We start from the raw sequence: 17,793 nt of genomic DNA, 5'->3' as shown, positions 1-17,793 counted from the left end.
TGTGACTGCAGTTTGTATAGAAATGTCTGGGACTCAAATAGTATGTTTGTGACTACCAAAGACATCAGTTTGATGCAATGCATCTGAGAAGTGTGTTAGGTAAATGCTTTTTGGGGGGCACTGGCAACATCACACCTCAAGGCAGGCTCTCATCTGCCGTAATCTCCCTGCTGCATTATTAAACAGAGTTTAGATTTGTTTGTCTGGATTCTGAATCCAGCGATGCTGCTAGGAAGGACATCATGAGGGAGGAATGCTTTCACTTTACCTTGGGTAAATACTTCTCCTTCTGTGCGTCATTGGCATTTCGTACTAACTGGTTGATGCAAAGGTTTGAGTGAGCACCATAGCTCAGGCCAACTGCAGCTGAGGCACGAGAGATTTCTTCAGTGACCACACAGTGCTCCAAATAGCCCATTCCAGATCCTCCAAACTCCACTAAACAAATGAAAACGAGTCGTTGTTAATACCATAACATCATGCAATGGCAGAGTGATATAAAGACACAGCCCTTTTGACAGATCAAGGGAAAAATAATTAAAACCAAAATGTCTTTTTATATGTGCCACTTTGGTTGGATGCTTAAAGTCTTGCACATGATCTGAAAGTAACACTGCATGCTGTTCTTGCAGCGTCGTCATCAACACACACTACAACCAGCTTATTCAAACTGAAACATACATGGCATAAAATGAATGTCATCTATTATTATGATACTGAAGGAGTAAATTCTAAAAAGAAAGGCACATACGTCATGTAATACTTACATTACATTTAGAAAAATCCAACTCATTTACATTATGCACATAGAATTGTTGCTGTAGAACACATAGTGAAAGTGGCCTTTCATCAGGTGGAGTTTTTTGACAGTCAAAGGAAAGATATAGTAGCAATAAAGGTTCCTTCAAGAGGTACAACGTTCACCCATCGGCAGGTTTCTATTCGCTGAGTTTTTTGCCGTCAATTTTAGGTCGAAAAATCTCAGAAAAATAAATATGGCAGGGGGTGGGTAAAGGTATATAAAGGGTTAGGGGGTGGGGGAATAGTTGTTAATTACTGGGAAGGGATTTGGGGGGACCCCCAAATGTAAAAAATAAAAACAATTTGATGTGTTTCTTTGGCCAAAAATCAGTAACGGAATGACATAGAACCCTTCAAGGGCCATCTTCTCCATGCTGTTGGAGGAGGGTGATTAATTTAGTTCATTCGGTTTTGACCTTTGGCCTTTAGGAACCAAAGGGTGTCTCACGCACTAGTCCCTTGGAATCCATCATCCAGGTGGCCGAGGCATGGCCATCGATACTGGATTGATACTCCGGAGGGGGGCGGGTGGAGCAGTGCGGGAGGATCACCTGGGTAAGTGGTGCCTGGGGAATGGGAGTGCACCCAGAGGAGACACGCAGTATCCCCATTTCCATCTCTACAGAATACCCCTCTCCCGTTTTCTATCTAGAGACTCCCCCCCCCCCCGACTCCCCTTTCCTATACACTCTCTGCTACACGAAACAAACCTGTTAAGGCAAGACAGACCTACACAAAACCAGTTGGTGGACATGTCCCAATATCAGGTTCAGGAAGAGTCAGGCACATAGCCCTGAATCCTGGGATAAAACGAGCACAAGAGCACCCAGAGAGCAAGGTGAAAAGGGAAAACGAAGCGAGCAAGACCAGCAGAACGGAAGGGCAGGAAATCCAGAGAAGGTGGTGCGATCATGCAAGCCGAGCAGACGGGACCAAGAGGCAAGTCAGAGGCCAGGGTCCTACAAGCACAAGAGTGAATGTCGCTGCAGAAATACAAAAAAGGGGCAACTTCTTATTAGTGCAGAGAGAAGGTCACAACATTACCGCCTTCATGGGCGATGTGCAGACTTGAAGGGAAGCGAGCTGCGCTGGGCCAAAAGCCTTGACTCGAGAAAGAACTTTGATAAGTAACGAACGCCGACGGTGAGTGAAATGGAAGACCAGCTTGCATTGATCCATGAAGGAGAAGGATGTTTACTTTTTAAGTGCTTGTTGAGTTGAATTGAGGAACCGCAAGTGAAAGCACATTGTAGCAAGAATGAAGAAAGCAGAGATTGAACGTGTGAGAGAAGCTGCACAAGAAGTGTGAAGCATTTGAGAGGGATGCGACGAAGTGGAGCAACAGTGGTTATACAAGGGTAAAGTGAAACGTACAAGTCCCCCCCTCGTACAGTCGAAAGTCTTTCACAAATATAAGGTTAAGTAAGCACTGCAGATACCAGAAGGCCTCGGAAGAGGGGGCCGGTCTAAAGCTTTGAATTGTATCCGGAATGATAACAGTAAACCCACCTGCTACAACGTAACAGAGTGACCTGGCAAGACGCGATCGCCTATCGGAAGTCTCTGTGTTGAACTGGCAAGTACTTGGAAGTTAAAGTATTAAAAACTGTAAAACAATAAAGGTGATACTGGCGGTTTGAAGGCTTTCGCACGACCGAGGGAAGCCCGAACTGCATACAGAGGAAGGTCTGAGCCAAGAGGAGGGAGTGCCTGGGTGAAAGTGGTCCGAGCCCGGAGGAGGGGCACCCAAGTGAATCAAGTGGTTGTTTAAAGTGACAAAATTGAAAAGCTAACTGAACTGTGATTTGAAGGCTATAGTGAACCCGACGGAGGGAAGCCAAGTGAAAGGAAGGGTAAGTGAATCCTGTAAAGTGATGGAACAGTGTTGTTAAGACGAGAGTGAACCCAGCAAAAGGGTATCTTAAGAACACTGCTCAAGAGGGGAAATCCGCATGGTGAAAGCTTGGGGAAGGTCCTATGATGCCAAGCAAAAGACATTGATTCAAGGGATCCCGCCTTTTCTGAAGGAACTGTTTCCCGATGCCTATAGACTCATGGGGGGCTCACAGTCATACCACTGTTCCGCCTTGTCCCGTGATTGTAACGTAGGGAAGGGAGTGCACTAGTTCAGCAGCCCTGAACTACTGAAACCCTTTTGGACATTTTAGTTTACCCCAAACTCGCTTTTGTTATACATATCATTGTCCCACACTATTTTGTTATATAGAGTAAGGATTTGGCAACAGGGTTATTAGAAAAGGCCATTTTGTTTTACACGACAATACTAGGACAGCGATTTCTTTATTTGATGGTCGTAACTTGCTCCCATCTCAGATTTAGGTTTAGATTATGCATTTTCCTCACCCATCTACTGTTTAATAAACACCCTTGAAATACATGATATTGTTTCCGTCGTACTTCTGATAAAGATGCCTTCCTTACACCTTGTACAACTAAATCCCTGGTGATGCCAATGTTTCAAAAATCTCTAGTCGTGGATTTAACAGGAAGGAAAGGAGAGATGACTTTTGCAAAAAATGTGATTATCCAGTGCCCCGATAGAAATGAGTGCCACAAGGTTTGTTTTCTCGAAACACAATTGGCAGTATCCAACGTTCAGGAGAATTGGGATTCGCTTCCGGGGGCGATATAAAAGAGCTCTATCAGTTTTCTGTGGCATCATGGAATGCAAGGGGCTTTGATAAACTGGTATGGGATGTTAAGATTTCTCAAGTATTGAGAGAACATAAGGTTGTGTTGCTGCAGGTAACTTGTGCTATTGACACTGTGGTATGGGATAGATACCAGACTTTCCAACCACTAGCTACTTGCATCGAAGGCGTTCGACCCTCTGGTGGCCTTTGCTGAGCAATTTGTAACAGATCTGGAATTACTGGCAAAGAGATACAAACATGAATGAGGGGTATGCTGGTGGTGGAGGCAGAGTTTAAGATAAATTCTACACTAAAAAGTTTTGTCAATATTTACTGGCATCCCTCCCATTCCAGCTCGAAGGTTTTTGTTGAGACAATGGGAATTACCGTGGAGACTTGAAAAGTTGGCATGCCAGAAGGTGAAATATTGTTAGTGTGAGATTGGAATTCAACCTGTCTAGCACCAGGAGAATGTTATCCCTCTACTGTCGATTGAGAATCAGGCTATAACTGAAACAGCAGAAGTAGGGACGAATCAGGACAGAATTCTCAGGGGAGACTGTGTGGTCACAGCAATATGTGGCTCAATCTGGAGCAGCCCCCCGATACCTAGAGGTCAACTGCTGGCACTGAGCTGTGACAGCGTAACCTTGTGAAAAAAATAGGCCCGGGGGCATAGCTAGCTGGAATTGGGTTGTTTGCCAGTGAAAAAGAATCAACACCTTTGCCCACAAGCCCACCAAGCATCTGGGCCAAAAAAGACAAGTCATGGGCTGACCAGGTAAGTGTGTTTGTGAGTGTTTGGAGGGTGGAGTAAGGGATGAAGAGGTGGAGAGGCTATGGGCACAATTTCTGTTGCACGGGAAGGGATGGGGCGGGGGAGCAAAGGGCAGTTCAGGTGGAGAAATTCCCCCCAGATTTTAAAAGTTGGGGGCACATGGGTGTGCTGCTCCCAGGAGAGTTTGCGGGTGAAACACCCAAAATGGTCATAACCCCAGTCAATGAAGGTCGCACAAAATCGACCTAAATACAGCCCTTTTCAGTGCCGTCAAACAGTCGAGATTATGACAGAGCACCAGCTAGCCGTAGCCCAAGAAGGCTGCATTCATTTGGAACTTTTCGACTTCGCATTGCAGTCATTACCTGCGCCACTAGACCATCCCAGAGTCACCGAAGGGTGGATGGATGGATCAATCCCTTGGAGTATCAATGGTTTCTTCCTTTTGGGTGCCATGACAGAAAACAAGCAGAGATTCATGGACATTTCCACCTGGAGAAGATACTGAAGATAGTGCATGAGGACCGCGGCAGGGCCAAACCATTTCTATTTCTAATTGGTATTTTTAAGGCGCCACATATAGACTGAACTATGTCAAGGTGCATATTACTCGCTGCTAGCGGGATAGGTTTACAAATTTGGAAGTGAGTGCTAAGACGCGCATCTCAGATGCATAGCAATTCAGAGGTCTATAGCTAAACAAGAGTCCAGGAATGCAACTAAGCTACTTAGGGGACAGAAGGGACCACAGTGGATGCTGGGCGGTGTAGTCCCTTAACTAGAAGATGGACAATGGAGGGTGCCACTTAGTATTCTGGAATTTGCTCATTCACCCACCAGTACAGATCCCCTAAGCTTGAACCCCAGTTGGTGACCTTGCACCCAACATTGATGGATTCTGCACAGAGGCACGGAATGCTCATGGCTGCTATCTTCCTGTATCATGGCATACAGGCAGCAGAAAGACAGAGGAGTTTCCCTCCCAAAAAGTCCTCCACAAAGATGGTACAGGCATAATGAACAGCCAAGGATCACACTGAAAAGGTGGAGTTTACGCAGGGAGCGAGAGGTTTGCTAAAGTCCCTCAATGGGTTTGATGAGAACACAGAGCAGATTGAGAAATTACTGCATTCTATCAAAAGCATACTAGACGAAGTGGTGGGCAGAGTCTTGACGTTGGAGCAATCATTGTAGGAAATGATCAGAGGCTTGTTGTGGTGATAAAGAAATCTTTGTGTGCCAAGTAAACATTGGGTGGCTTTTCCTTCATTGGTGCCGGGACTCGGAGGACGCGGATCGGAGACCAGAGCAGGAAAGCTGCAGCTGAATCTCGGTAAGTGCTATTTATTTAAAAAAAAAAAAAAAAAAAAAAAAAAAAAAAAAAGCACTAGCTGCGTTTTTTTTTTTTTTTCTACGTTTTCCAGGCTGGAGGAGCCCGGAAAACTTAGAGATAAAACCGCAGCTTTAAAAACGTATTTATGTTTGCGGTCGCTTTTGAAGCCTAAATCTGATTTCCCATTTGGGGCTCTCGGGCCCCTCGTGGGGAGCCCGAGAGCCCCAAATGGGGAAGCAGATTTAGGCAGAAACACAACGGTGTTGTGTTTCTGCCTGCCTTGGCTTTCACTTTGGGTCTCCGGTGCTCCCCTGTGGGAGCACCGGAGACCCAAAGTGATAGCCACAGCAGGAATAAACACAACGCGGTTGTGTTTGAAAACGCTGTGGTTTTTCTTTCCGAGTTTCTCGGGCTCCTCCGAGCCGGAGGAGCCTGAGAAACTTGGAAAGAAAAACCGCAGCGTTTTCAAACACAACGTTGTATTTATGTTTGCGGTCGCTTCAAAAGCGACCGCAAACATAAATACAACGTTTTTAAAGCTGAGGTTTTATTTCTAAGTTTTCCGGGCTCCTCCAGCCCGGAAAACTTAGAAAAAAAAAACGCAGCTAGTGCTTATTTTTTAAAAAAAATAAATAGCACTTACCAAGATTCAGCTGCAGCTTTCCTGCTCTGGTCTCCGGTCCGCGTCTTCTGAGTCCCAGCACCAATGAAGGAAAAGCCACCCAGCGGTAGCTTTTGTTTACTACAGCTGGCTGGCTTTTCCTTCAATAGTGCCGCAAAAGCAAAAGCCAGCACAGGCGGGCATCCATTTCACAAAATGGATGCGCCCATGTGCTTGCTTTTGCGAATTTTGAGCTTGAATAGCTCAACATTTTCCATAGGAAGTTTAAAAAAAATAGTGCTAGTAGTATTTTTTTTATATTGCCTATCTATTTTTTAAATACATTTTTTTACTGGACTATCCCTTTAACAGACTCCTTGGTCAGCGCAGTGTTGCAGGGGGTGCATCCACTCCAGGATAGGCTAGAGCCCTTAGAGTATTTGATTGGGGACAGCCTGAAGAAAAAAGGGCCTGAGGTGATCACCAGTGTGTCCTCTGAGCAGCCTACTAGCAAGGTTACAGATAAGGGGAGAGACCAGACTTGTAAATGATAAAGTGCATTGACTCCCCCAGTTCATGTCAAGGAGGGAAAAGGAAAGCCTCCTGAGGCTATCGACGCATTTGAGAAGCTGAGAAACGCTTTCATGCTGCTGTCAACTGTGCCGAGCCTCTGGCCCCCTTCCACAGGGGCGCAAAACATAGGGGATGGAGACTCCACACCAGAGTGCATATAATCCGACTCTAGATACTCCCAGAAGTCAAGGAGTGGGAAGAGGAAATGCAAAGAGAAGCATTTGGAGGAGCTCAAAGAAGATTTGACGGATATGTTTGACCCGGAGTCAATAGTACACCCGAGATCAAATAACTGGTTACCGTCACCAAAAGTGGCTATATATATGACACAAAAGCTATGCAAGCCTATCGAGAAAAAAGTGAGACTGCGGATGCGCTCAGAATGTCCCAGGCTGGAGCTGTCTGGTAAAGTAGCAGAACCTCTGGAATTAGACCCAAAAAGGATAACCAATTTCCAAAGCCTCCAGTGACCTGTGAAAGGGCATGGAGCGAGCCTGGAAGGGTTGCCAGGACATGGTGGGCCTCATAGCCAACATTATGATCTTGGCAGAAGGGTCCAGTGACACGGGGGAGCCAGTGGACCCAGACATCCTAGCCAACTGGGAGCACAGAGCTGTATGCCTCCTTGGGAATGCAAATTTGAGCCCTGTCGTCTGAGAGGAGAAGAGGCCTTCTGCTCAAAATAATTTTGGAACTGGGCGATCTGGTGTCCTATGAGGCAGGCGAAGCCGCAGAGGGATTACTATTTGGCGAAGCATTAGTGAAAGAGATGAGGAGATTCGTGGACACGTATTCGGCCCCTGAGAAAGCCTAAACCTCCATTAAAAAGATCTTCCCGTCGAGAGTTTTTGCCAGGACCGGTCGCAACAGAGGTTGTGCGTCCGGTTGCTTCCACTCACAGAAAAGGCCTCAAAACGAGAGCTCATTACTGGGAATCCCAGCAATACAACACATTCTTTCAGGCGCGTGGGCGCAGCAACAGATGGTGCAGAGGATGTGGTTATTACCACCACCCAATCACACAATCAGATGAGAAGTGTGATAACCTACCACCAGGGGGAGGGGGGCAAAACACTGGTGTACTTTAAAAATTGCCAATTGCGGAGACAGTGTGGTAACAGAGGGGATCTGTACCATATGTGGTGGGCCTGCCCTAAAGCAGAAATATAATGGAAAGAAATACTGGGACACAAGAGAAATCACTGGGAGACAACTCCCCTACGACCCGAAGGTAATACTGTTGGGAACCGCAGTGGAAGGAACCTATGCAGAGGCAGGTAAAAACGCAGCCCTGATCACGCAGCTACTAAATGCAGCCAAGTCAACCCTGGCCCAAGGATGGAAACATTCTGAAAGCCCAATAGTAGCGTGCTGGTGGGTCAAAATATGGCACATACTGGCAATGGAAAATGTTGGGGCAATAAAGGACAACAAATACTTGAAATTCAGGGAAGTGTGGGACCCATTCATAGACTAGGTCACAGACAGGGAAGCCTTTTCCACAAACCTAACCTGCTGAGATCAATCCTGAACTAAGGCCCCTGATAAGGCCGAAACTCGAGGAGACCCACAGCAACTAAAGCCCGAACTACAAAGGCATTACCCATCGGTGTAAGAAAACAGAACCAGCCCAGTTGGGGGGAGGGAGGGAGGTACGAAAGGGGATACAAGTTCCTAAAGTTATTACGGGGGGGGGGGGAGTTTATAAAATAAAAACTCATGGACTTCCAACAGACTTTGAAAGAGGACGGGGGGGGGGGGTGGATAAAAGTACAATGCAAAATTTCTGTATGTTCCTCCCGCACGCATGTCTGTAATTTCAGCCCATGAGAAGAAAATAAAGTTTGTAAAAAAAAAAAAAAAATTGCCAATTGCTTTCAACCGATGCATAGCTGCTACAGACAGTGACAGGTTTACGGCTAGAGCTGGAGACACTGCCAGTTCAACTAGCCAGGCTGAAATGGTACGCGCTATTGTGCGATCTTCTAGAAAGGGATTGAACTCAGCTGGCGAGCAAAGGCGCGATTGAACGCAGCAGCACAACGGCCGTCTTCATAAGCAACATGTTCCTAGTGCACAGGAAAGAGAAAGTGAGGCCAGTCATAAACCTGAAGGAACTGAATGGGTGGCTGGTTTACAGGCACTTTAAGATGGCAGGAATGCACCTCCTCCGAGACATCCTCTGAAAAGGGAACTGGTTGGTGAGGGTGGACCTGAAAGACGCCTACCTGACTATCACGATTGCCAGACAGCACTGAAAGGACCTAGGCTTCCTATGGGACGTCAGGTATGGCCATTCAAATGCCTTCCTTTCAGGCTTGCCTCAGCACCTTGGACCTTCACGAAAGTCATGAGGCCGGTGGTGGCGGCCATGAGAGAAAGAGGCATGCGGATGATCGTTTACTTAGACGACATCCTTATGCTGGCGGACGACAGGCGAGTCCACGTCGACCAGATGCATTGGGCGTCCCAGCTTCTCTCCTCCCTAGGTTTCCTGATAAATCAGGAGAAATCGGTAAGAGTCCCCAGGCAACGCCTAGAGTTTTTAGGGTTGGTAGTAGACATGACAAAGGTAACTCTAGAGCTGTCAGCCCCCAAAATGAGGGCGATAAAGAAAGAGCTGAGAGCAGCGTTGGTGAAACCCATGAAATCTCTTTGAGCCCTAGTGAGAATTGTCGGGCTTCTAGCGGTCTCCATCCAAGCCCTCTGCATTACAGAGCCCTTCAGAGGCTGAAGATCCGCCACCCACAAGGCGGTCTGGGATACCACCAGCTAGTACCCTTAAATTAAGAACGGAAGTCAGAGCTGGATTGGTGGCTCTAGAACATGGAAGCCTGGAATGGCTGAGCCATCTTCGGAGATGTCCTGGAACTTGTGATAGAGTCCGACGCCAGCAGAGAGGGATGGGGGGCGAGAGTGCGACCCCCTGGAGACAGGCAGCAGATGGTCACAGGAGGAGCTATCCCTCCACATCAATTGCTTGGAACTGCTGGCAAGCTCTTTTGTGATAAAAGCCTTTACCAAGGACAAGCCAGAGTGTTGTATTCTGCTCAGGATGGATAACACCTCAGCAGTCTGATACATCAATCACCTAGGGGGCACCCGGTCGCGTATGCTAGTGGAACTGACCAAGGACTTCTGGCATTATTGTCGCGATCGGAGGATCTCTGACTGCGAAGCACCTCCCATGCATGCAGAATGCAGTGGCGGTTTAGAACTCTCGCTACTGGCACGATTCCAGAGACTGGATGCTACACAGAGAAGGGTCCACACAGATTGCAGCCCTCTAGGGGCCCCTGGACACCAACCTATTCACGTCCAGGTTGAACAGACAGTTACCGAGATCTTTCAGCCAGAGACTGGATCCGGAGGCTCAGGGGCAGACGCTTTTCTGCACACGTGCTCAGGAAAAGTACACTGCGCCTTTCCCCCCTTTATGATGTTACCGAGAGTGTTAGCAAAAGTCAGGAGAGAAAAGGCAGAAGTCGTCATAATAGCCCCGAACTGGAGGTCGCAAGCGTGGTTTCTAGTTCTGATGGAACATTCTGCGGATTTCCCGCAAGTGCTTACTTTCAGGGACGATCTCCTGGTGACCCGTCGGGGAACTATCATCCTCTGACGAGGACAGGTCAACTACCTCTGCTTGCGTGCAAGGTATCAGGAACAGATGAATTATTAGGCATTTCGAGATCAGCTGCAGAATTTATCAAACAATCCTGGGCCCCCCCCTACGCTCAAAGTTTACCAGGTGACTTGAAGTAGATGGTGCGACCAGCGCAACTTTCATCCCGTTTCTGCCCCTGTAGTGCAAGTGCTCAACTTTCTAGCTTCTCTAGCCAGAGGGGCGGAAAAACGTTCCACAGTGGGTGTTTACAGGTCAGCGATCTTCGCAGGACAGGACCTGTTAGACAGAGCCCCGAGAGGGGAACACCAGGGGTATTGTAGCTAATGCAGGGGGGTGGGAGGGGGGTTATGGTTAGCGCACTCCCATTCCTAAGTATTCGCAGCTATGGGACGTCAACGTGATCTTCCGATTGTTCATGGATTGGCCACGTAACAAGGATTTATCTGACCAGCGGCTGTCAGGGAAGTTAGAAATGCTGCTGTGTCTGGTGTCATGTAGGAGGGTGTCAGAAGTGAAAGCCCATGAAGTAGACAGGAAATCCTTCGGACTGGATGGAGTGACTTTCTCCATCGCCAAAAGGACTAAGTGCAACTCTGCAGTTATCTCCGACCCCTATTTTCTTGAACAGCCTAAGCTGTGCATGGAGGACTGTATCATGGAATATGAAGTCAGGACGGACGAAGTGAGGCCTTCCAGTGTGTCTCAACTGCTTATCATGCGCAGAAAGCCGTTCAAGGCAGTAGCAGCAGCAACCATAGCCTGCTGGGTGCGAGAAATCATGTCCTTAGCGGGCATAGATGAGTCACGATTTGGAGCAAAAAGGGGCCATGACTTCCAAAGCTTTCGGAACCTTGGCGAGTCTTCAAGACATCTTGAAGGCAGCGGAATGGTCCAGCGACAGCACGTTTAAGACTTTTTACTTTAAGCCGAAAGCGAGTGTGGCAGTTGCTGAAGTGGATACCTTTGAACAAGCATAATGCTCGCCTCCGGTCTTGACATAGAATGAAGATTACCCCTGCTGTAGCGCAGGGAGTCTTGATTCTATTAAAGACACAGAGGCGAGCACTATCCCGCCCAGCGATGCAAAGCGCTAGTGTTCTTTTTTTTATAATGATGTATGGCATTTGTATTTGGTACATTGCGTAGTGTGAACTTCCCTAACACAGGTCTTCTCTAACAGGTGATTACCAGACTGGCTGAGAACTTGAGGGCGGGGGGAGGGGCAGAGGGGAGTGCAGATTCGTAGTCTGAGTTGCCAAGGTTGGGCTTGAGAGGACCCATTGTTGAAATGCACCAGTTGCAGGAGGCAGGGAGCAGCATGTTGGTTTTTCCGTTTGGAGTACGTTGGTCGTTGATCCAGATGTCGGTTGGAAGGCATCAAAGAAGAGGAAAGGATCTGGGGAAGGAGTGGCTCATGGGACAGGATATGAAAATGGGACTACCAGAGACACTGGGGTTCATGGGGGACGACGTTTTTGGATTTTGAAATTTTGGGGGGAAAAATATTAAAGAAATATAGAGATTTAAATCTGATGAAGAGTAGACAAAGGAAGATGAAGCATAATGCTTGCCTCTGTGTCTTTAATGGAATCAAGACTCCCTACGCTACAGAAGGGGTAAACTTAATTGGACTGTATAGAAAACCTAATAGGCGATATTATACGTTAACTAAAATAAATAAAACATTGAGACACCTATTTGTAAAGTATTTCTCGCTCGGGCCCGAAAGGCTACATATATTATCTAAATATTTTGTTCAGTAAAAGGCAGGAAGTAGTGTTGAACCAATGTTCCCTTTGACAAATGTGCCATTTAAACGCATCATCTGCACAGATTTTGGAAAGTGGTAACTCCGAAAAAGACTAGAGCTAAATATCAAACAATAGTAGGAAACTAAGTATTTTAAAAACTGAATAATTTTAATAGGCAAGAGGTTTATTGTGGCATATTGAAAGCATGCTAAATATAGGATAGGTTGTTTTATTAAGTTACCTTCTAAATCAAAATTAGGTTATTCAGATAAAATCCATAAACTGATACACAATATAAAAAATATACAACAGGACCACCAAGAGGCGTGGGGAAAAATGGCAGCATGAGAGTCGGCTTCCGCTTCCCCCAGTGAAAAAGAGAGAAAGAGCTGATCCAGACTGCCCGACGTTACGGAGAGTGGTGGCGAGTTGTCGGAGGGGGTAGTGGACCCCCCCAGGAGCGAAGTCAGAGGGCGGCCCAAGCGTGAGTGGTGCCTGAGGTGTGGGCACCCCTGTACTCGACCTTGGTATGCTGTAGTGAGAAGGCCCGCCGCTGCATCGCCATCGGTGGGGCTGGAGCCTGCCTGTGGTGCCTGACGGTGTGAAGGAGCGGCCCCGGAGAGCTGCATGCGGGAGCCAAGCCCCGGAGTGGCGGAACCGCCTAGGTGAAGGTGAGCGAGCCCCCGGAGCAGCGCAGAGGAGGGGGGCCCCATCTGGGGCACATCCAGAGTGGCGCATGGAGGCAAGGGCCCCCCCAGTGAGCAATGCAGAGCATGGGGTGCGGCGGTGCAATCCTAGATGGATAAGGCAGTATGTAGCCCAGGCCACACTTGGGACGTGAGGTGAAGAGTGGAGCCACTCCGACGGGGGACAGCCTTGTGAATGTGAGGTGCAAGAGGCATCCTGCAATGCCCCAGTGGACAAAGATACTTTCTGGAGGGAATACTCCTGCTGCTACCTCCAGTGCAGACCCCGGTGAAGGCACCACATACTATCAGAACTCTTTGGAAACTGGGGGCAGGGACTAGTGTTTTTGTAAGAATAACAGGAGGCCCCCCTGGCGGACTGCCCAGTGGAGTGGGGGCAAGAAGTACTGTGGCCCGGGTTGTCAGGCAGAAAGAGAAGAAGAGGGCTGAGTGGGGGCATGAGATTTCTAGATTGTATGAGATGGTGATGACCAAGGTGGGGAAGGAATTGACACATCTGAGACTTGATTGGGAGGAGGTGGTGGGGGCCCCAATGGGAGATGGGATGTGGGAACGCGCCCTGGGATATCACAAAAAAGTGTCAAGAAACACTACACTTAAACAAATACAGCTGTACATAACGCATAGAGCATACATGACCCCTCTGAGGATATCTAAGTTCCGGAACGCTGGGCGACAGGTGTGCCCTAAGTGCGACACGGAAAACGCTAACATGACACATATGTTTTGGTCATGCCCAGTAATCGAAAGTTTCTGGGGCGAAGTGGCACAAAAATTTGCGACAAAAGGGGTCACACTTGTCATAGATACGGCCTGGGCCTGCTTGCTGGGAGGGTTCCCCAGACCACGGAAACTTAAACATGTTGAGAAACTGAGAAACTTGGCATATGTGCTAGCAAAACGGAGGATCGCCAGGGGATGGAAGAAATGCCACAAGCCACGGGTGGAGGTATGGTGGAAGGAGTTACAGAAATGGGCGGAGGCTGAAACAGTAGTATGGCAGGAGGCGAGCAGGATGAGTGGGGAGGAAGAAGTGGGTACCTTGATGGCATGGAAATTATTAATAGCGGAACTGTTCGGATCTATATCGGACCCGACGGAATCCGAAGATAGTGAGACCCGGCCACATGTAGCAGATGCTGAACGCGAAGTACAAATAGGCTCATGATGGAGGGTGGGACTTGGGGAGCAGTGGCAAAATGGAAATACAAATGGTATCTAATGGAATTGTTGTAAATTACGCTGCATGTTGGATTTGTTTGTATTGTTGTTTGGTTTGAATAAAATTAATAAAATATTTAAAAAAAAAAAAAAAAAAAAGAGGGCTGAGTGGGAAGGAGGCGGACTGTCTCTGACCTGCTGTGTGGTGACCACCCCCCGGAAAAGGAGTCTGGTGCTGGTGTTCTGGGGAGGGCACCCACCCCCGGCCCCACTGCACCACACCCCCCCACCGTCAACCCCAAGTGGTATCTGCAACTGCGGTCACAGGCCTTGGTGCAGGTGGGCATAGGTGACGACCAGGAATCAGAGAGAAGAAGGCTCCCGGGCCACACCTGGGCCTAGTACTAAGTGTGAAGGGGTTGTACTGGACACCAGACCATGAGGAGTCTGCCATAGAATTTGCATTGGCTGCCTGACCCTCGTTGGAAATACTGTGAGCAGAGACTGTGGGTGCTGAAGCAAAGACAAACAGGGTGACTCGGCAAGGAGTCTCCAGGAGGTCTGTGCTGTGAGCTTGGAACAGCGGGGGAGGAGGGCCATAGCAGCCTAGGGCGATGTCGGCCGGAATGCCCGGTGGAGATGTGGGGGGGTGGGGAGAGCCGCAGTAGATGAGATTGCTGGCGGGATTGAATCTCTCGAACTTTGCCACGAAAGACAATATTGGCAGTATTTTGGTTGAGATTAAGCTGCTTCGGAGAGACTTGCAGGCGTCCCTTCCAGACCCAACAGGGAGGGTGAACACGGTGGAAAACAAGATAGAGGGCTTGGAAAATAAACTTAATGCGGATATGGTCGAAATGCGCCTGGATGCCCGTGGGACAGAGTTGGAGCTCTGTGAGAAAGAAGTCACTCTGAAGATGGATGGCTAGGAGAACAGGGAGCGGAGGAACAACATACGTATAAGGGGGCTGAGAGAAACAAACAGGGAAACCCCCAGCCGTGTGGAACGCAAGGCATCATCAATTTGCTATTTGAGGCGTAAGGGGGTAGAGAGGTGCAATTTGAAAGAACACACAGAGGCAGTAGATTCTTGCGGTATAAGAACAAGGGAGATGTGTTGGGAAGAGCACGGGTGAGGCAGGATCTGGAATACTATGGCTCCCGTATAACAATTTATCAGGACCTGTCCAACCCAACGTTGTCTCGCAGGAGAGACTACCGACAGTTGACGAAGTGGCTGACTGAAAAGGGGCTCAGGTACAGGTGGGGTTTCCAGTTTGCCTTGCAATTCGAAGTGCATGGAGTAGACTATTGCACAACAATGGCGGAGGAAGCTCAGCAGGCTCCGAGACACATGACATCGGACATGGATGCAGAGCAGTGTCAGCAGGCGGGCCCAGCGAAGGGGAGAGGCAAGCAGGGTGCGCAGTAGAGCCTCCTGAGACGCAGGAAAGGACAGAATTGGCGTAAATACATGCGTCTCAATGGCCCATCTCCCAGAAAGACTTCCTAAGTGTTACTATGAATAGGAGGGGGGGGGGGGGGAAATGTCAGTCGCTGCTGATATGAAACTATGCAGGGGATCCGACTGTGTGGGCTCTTTGCGTTTGGTAGGATGCTGGGGGGAGGGTGGTTGACTCTAAATGAGACGCCCTCCTTAATTCACTGTTTGCAGTTCATAGTTTATGCAGCTTTTGCAGTTATGGTTTTGGGCGAGTGGGGTGGGTTTTTGGGCAGCGGGGGTGAGCGGGGAATGTTCGAGGGAGGCACTACGTCTCTACTATGTTTACTGCAGATTACGTGTTTTTGGCTAAATTTCTGTGGGAAAGTCTTAAGAGTAGCATGTGCTCAATGCGAATACGATCAAATGCGGCACTGTGCTGCCGGATGTATAGCAGTGGGAGTCTGTAAGTCACGAGGGCGAGAAAACCCGAGTGGATGGGACACAGGGAGATGGGATTAAGTGAGGGGGGGGAGGAGTCTAGTCGTGGGTACCTTAAATGTGAAGGGAATTAACTCACCCATGAAAAGGTCTTTAGTGGCACAGAATTTCCGCAATACTTCTCTAGATGTGCTGTTCTTGCAGGAAACATGGCAGGTGGCGGGTGAAGAGAGGCGGCTGTGAGGGGCAGGTATAGGGCTGGTTTCACTGGGTATCTGGGCCGACGAAGCGGGCAGAGTGGAAATCATACTGCATAAGCAATGTCGGCAACAGGGATGCATGGTTACTAAACTGCTAGAGGGACGCCTGCTTATAGTGCAAGGTGTACTTTGGAAGGGGTGCGGTTAGTGCTGGCCGCGCTCTACGCCCCCAATCAGGGCCAGGCAGGATTTATACAGCACGTGCTAGATGACATAAAGGCTCTCGTCAGGGATGCAATTGTCATTGGTGGGGACTTCAACTCCTTGGCGGATGAAGTGTTGGATAGAAAAATCAGTGAGGGACGTGGCTGCCCCTGAGGGGGGAACATAGGAAGTGTCCCCTGGGTCACGCCATTGAGATAAGGTGGCTAATAGATGTGTGGAGAACGAAGCATCCAGGGTGGAAGGGATACACTTCTTTTTCCAACCCCCATACTACATCACGAGGATTGATTATCTGCTGTTGGACAGGGATCAGGGGGGAGAGCAGTCCAATGGGGTATCCGACTGGTGGTGTGGACCGACCATAATATGGTCAGGATGACACTCGACATAGAGGGATCCACAGGGCGAATAGCAGCTGGAGGTGCAATTAATTCTTGTGGAAAGACCTAGCTTTTGCGGAACAGCTCTCCAGGGACATTACCAAGTATTTTGACACCAGGGATATGGGTAGGATGGATATAAATGTGCTCTGGGATGCGGGAAGGCCACCTGGCGGGGACTCCATATGAGAGAAGGGGCGCGTAGGAAGAGGGAACGGAGATTGCAGGAAGACGTGCTTCGGGCTGACATAGTGGAAGGAGAAGCCCAAATGCATGCAGAGGGTGTATACAAAGAGGGAATACTAGAGATACTTCAGAAAAAGAGAGCAGAGTTGAAGGCACTTAGGATGGGGGATACCTTCTGCAGGCTGAAATACCTTAAAGATTTTATGAGAAAGGAGATAAGGCAGATGTGCTTCTGGCCGCAAGGCTCAGAGCGCAGAGAGCCGAGAGATGGATCACAACCCTAGACGATGCAGGGGGAGTCATTAGGGACACACCTGCAGACAGAGTGCTTTGCACAATTTTATGAAGGCCTGTATGAGACAGAGTGCCCCGATGCAGCGCGAGAGGTGGAGGTATATATCAGAGGGGTGGATATGGTAAGGCTTATGGACTCTGAGGCCGAGCTACTAGAGAGCCCGATTTCTGCAGAGGAGGTGATGGAGGCTATCAGATGGCTACCGAATGGTAAGGCCCCAGGTGGGGATGGGTATACAACTGGTTTTTGTAAGAGATTCTCAAACTCACTTTTGGACCACATGACGAAGGTGTATAATAATATACTGGAGAAGGGGACCGCACCCACATCTTTTAGCAAGGCACTGATAACAGGGATACCAAAGGAAGGGAGGAATTCTGCCAGATGTCCCTTGTACCACCCTATTTCGTTACTCAATGTGGACAAAAAGATTTTTACACTCATCCTAGCCACTCTCCTGGAAGGGATGATGCCTAGACTCATACACCCAGATCAGGTGGGTTTTATTGCTAGGAGGCAGGGTAGGATGCCATTCGTAAGACCCTGGACCTCATGGAACATGCCTCTACAAAGCCGAGTGATTATGCGCTGCTCATCCTTGACGCTGAGAAGGCATTCAACCTGGTGATATGGGGGGTTCC

General features: G+C 48.6%; 1 protein-coding gene across 1 annotated transcript in view; it reads right to left on the bottom strand.

The window, feature by feature from the left end:
• Window positions 1-17,793, bottom strand: part of IVD (isovaleryl-CoA dehydrogenase) — a 919,837-nt gene that overhangs the window by 733,918 nt on the left and 168,126 nt on the right. The window contains exon 5 of the mRNA XM_069637537.1: window positions 269-438. Coding sequence (XP_069493638.1) covers window positions 269-438 — 170 coding nt within the window. The remainder of the gene's footprint in view (window positions 1-268; window positions 439-17,793) is intronic.

This window comes from Ambystoma mexicanum, chromosome 14, assembly GCF_040938575.1.
Source record: "Ambystoma mexicanum isolate Mex_15411 chromosome 14, UKY_AmexF1_1, whole genome shotgun sequence".
NCBI lineage: Eukaryota > Metazoa > Chordata > Amphibia > Caudata > Ambystomatidae > Ambystoma > Ambystoma mexicanum.
The sequence above is the reverse complement of the archived record's forward strand: the minus strand, read 5'-3'. Positions and strand labels throughout refer to the sequence as shown.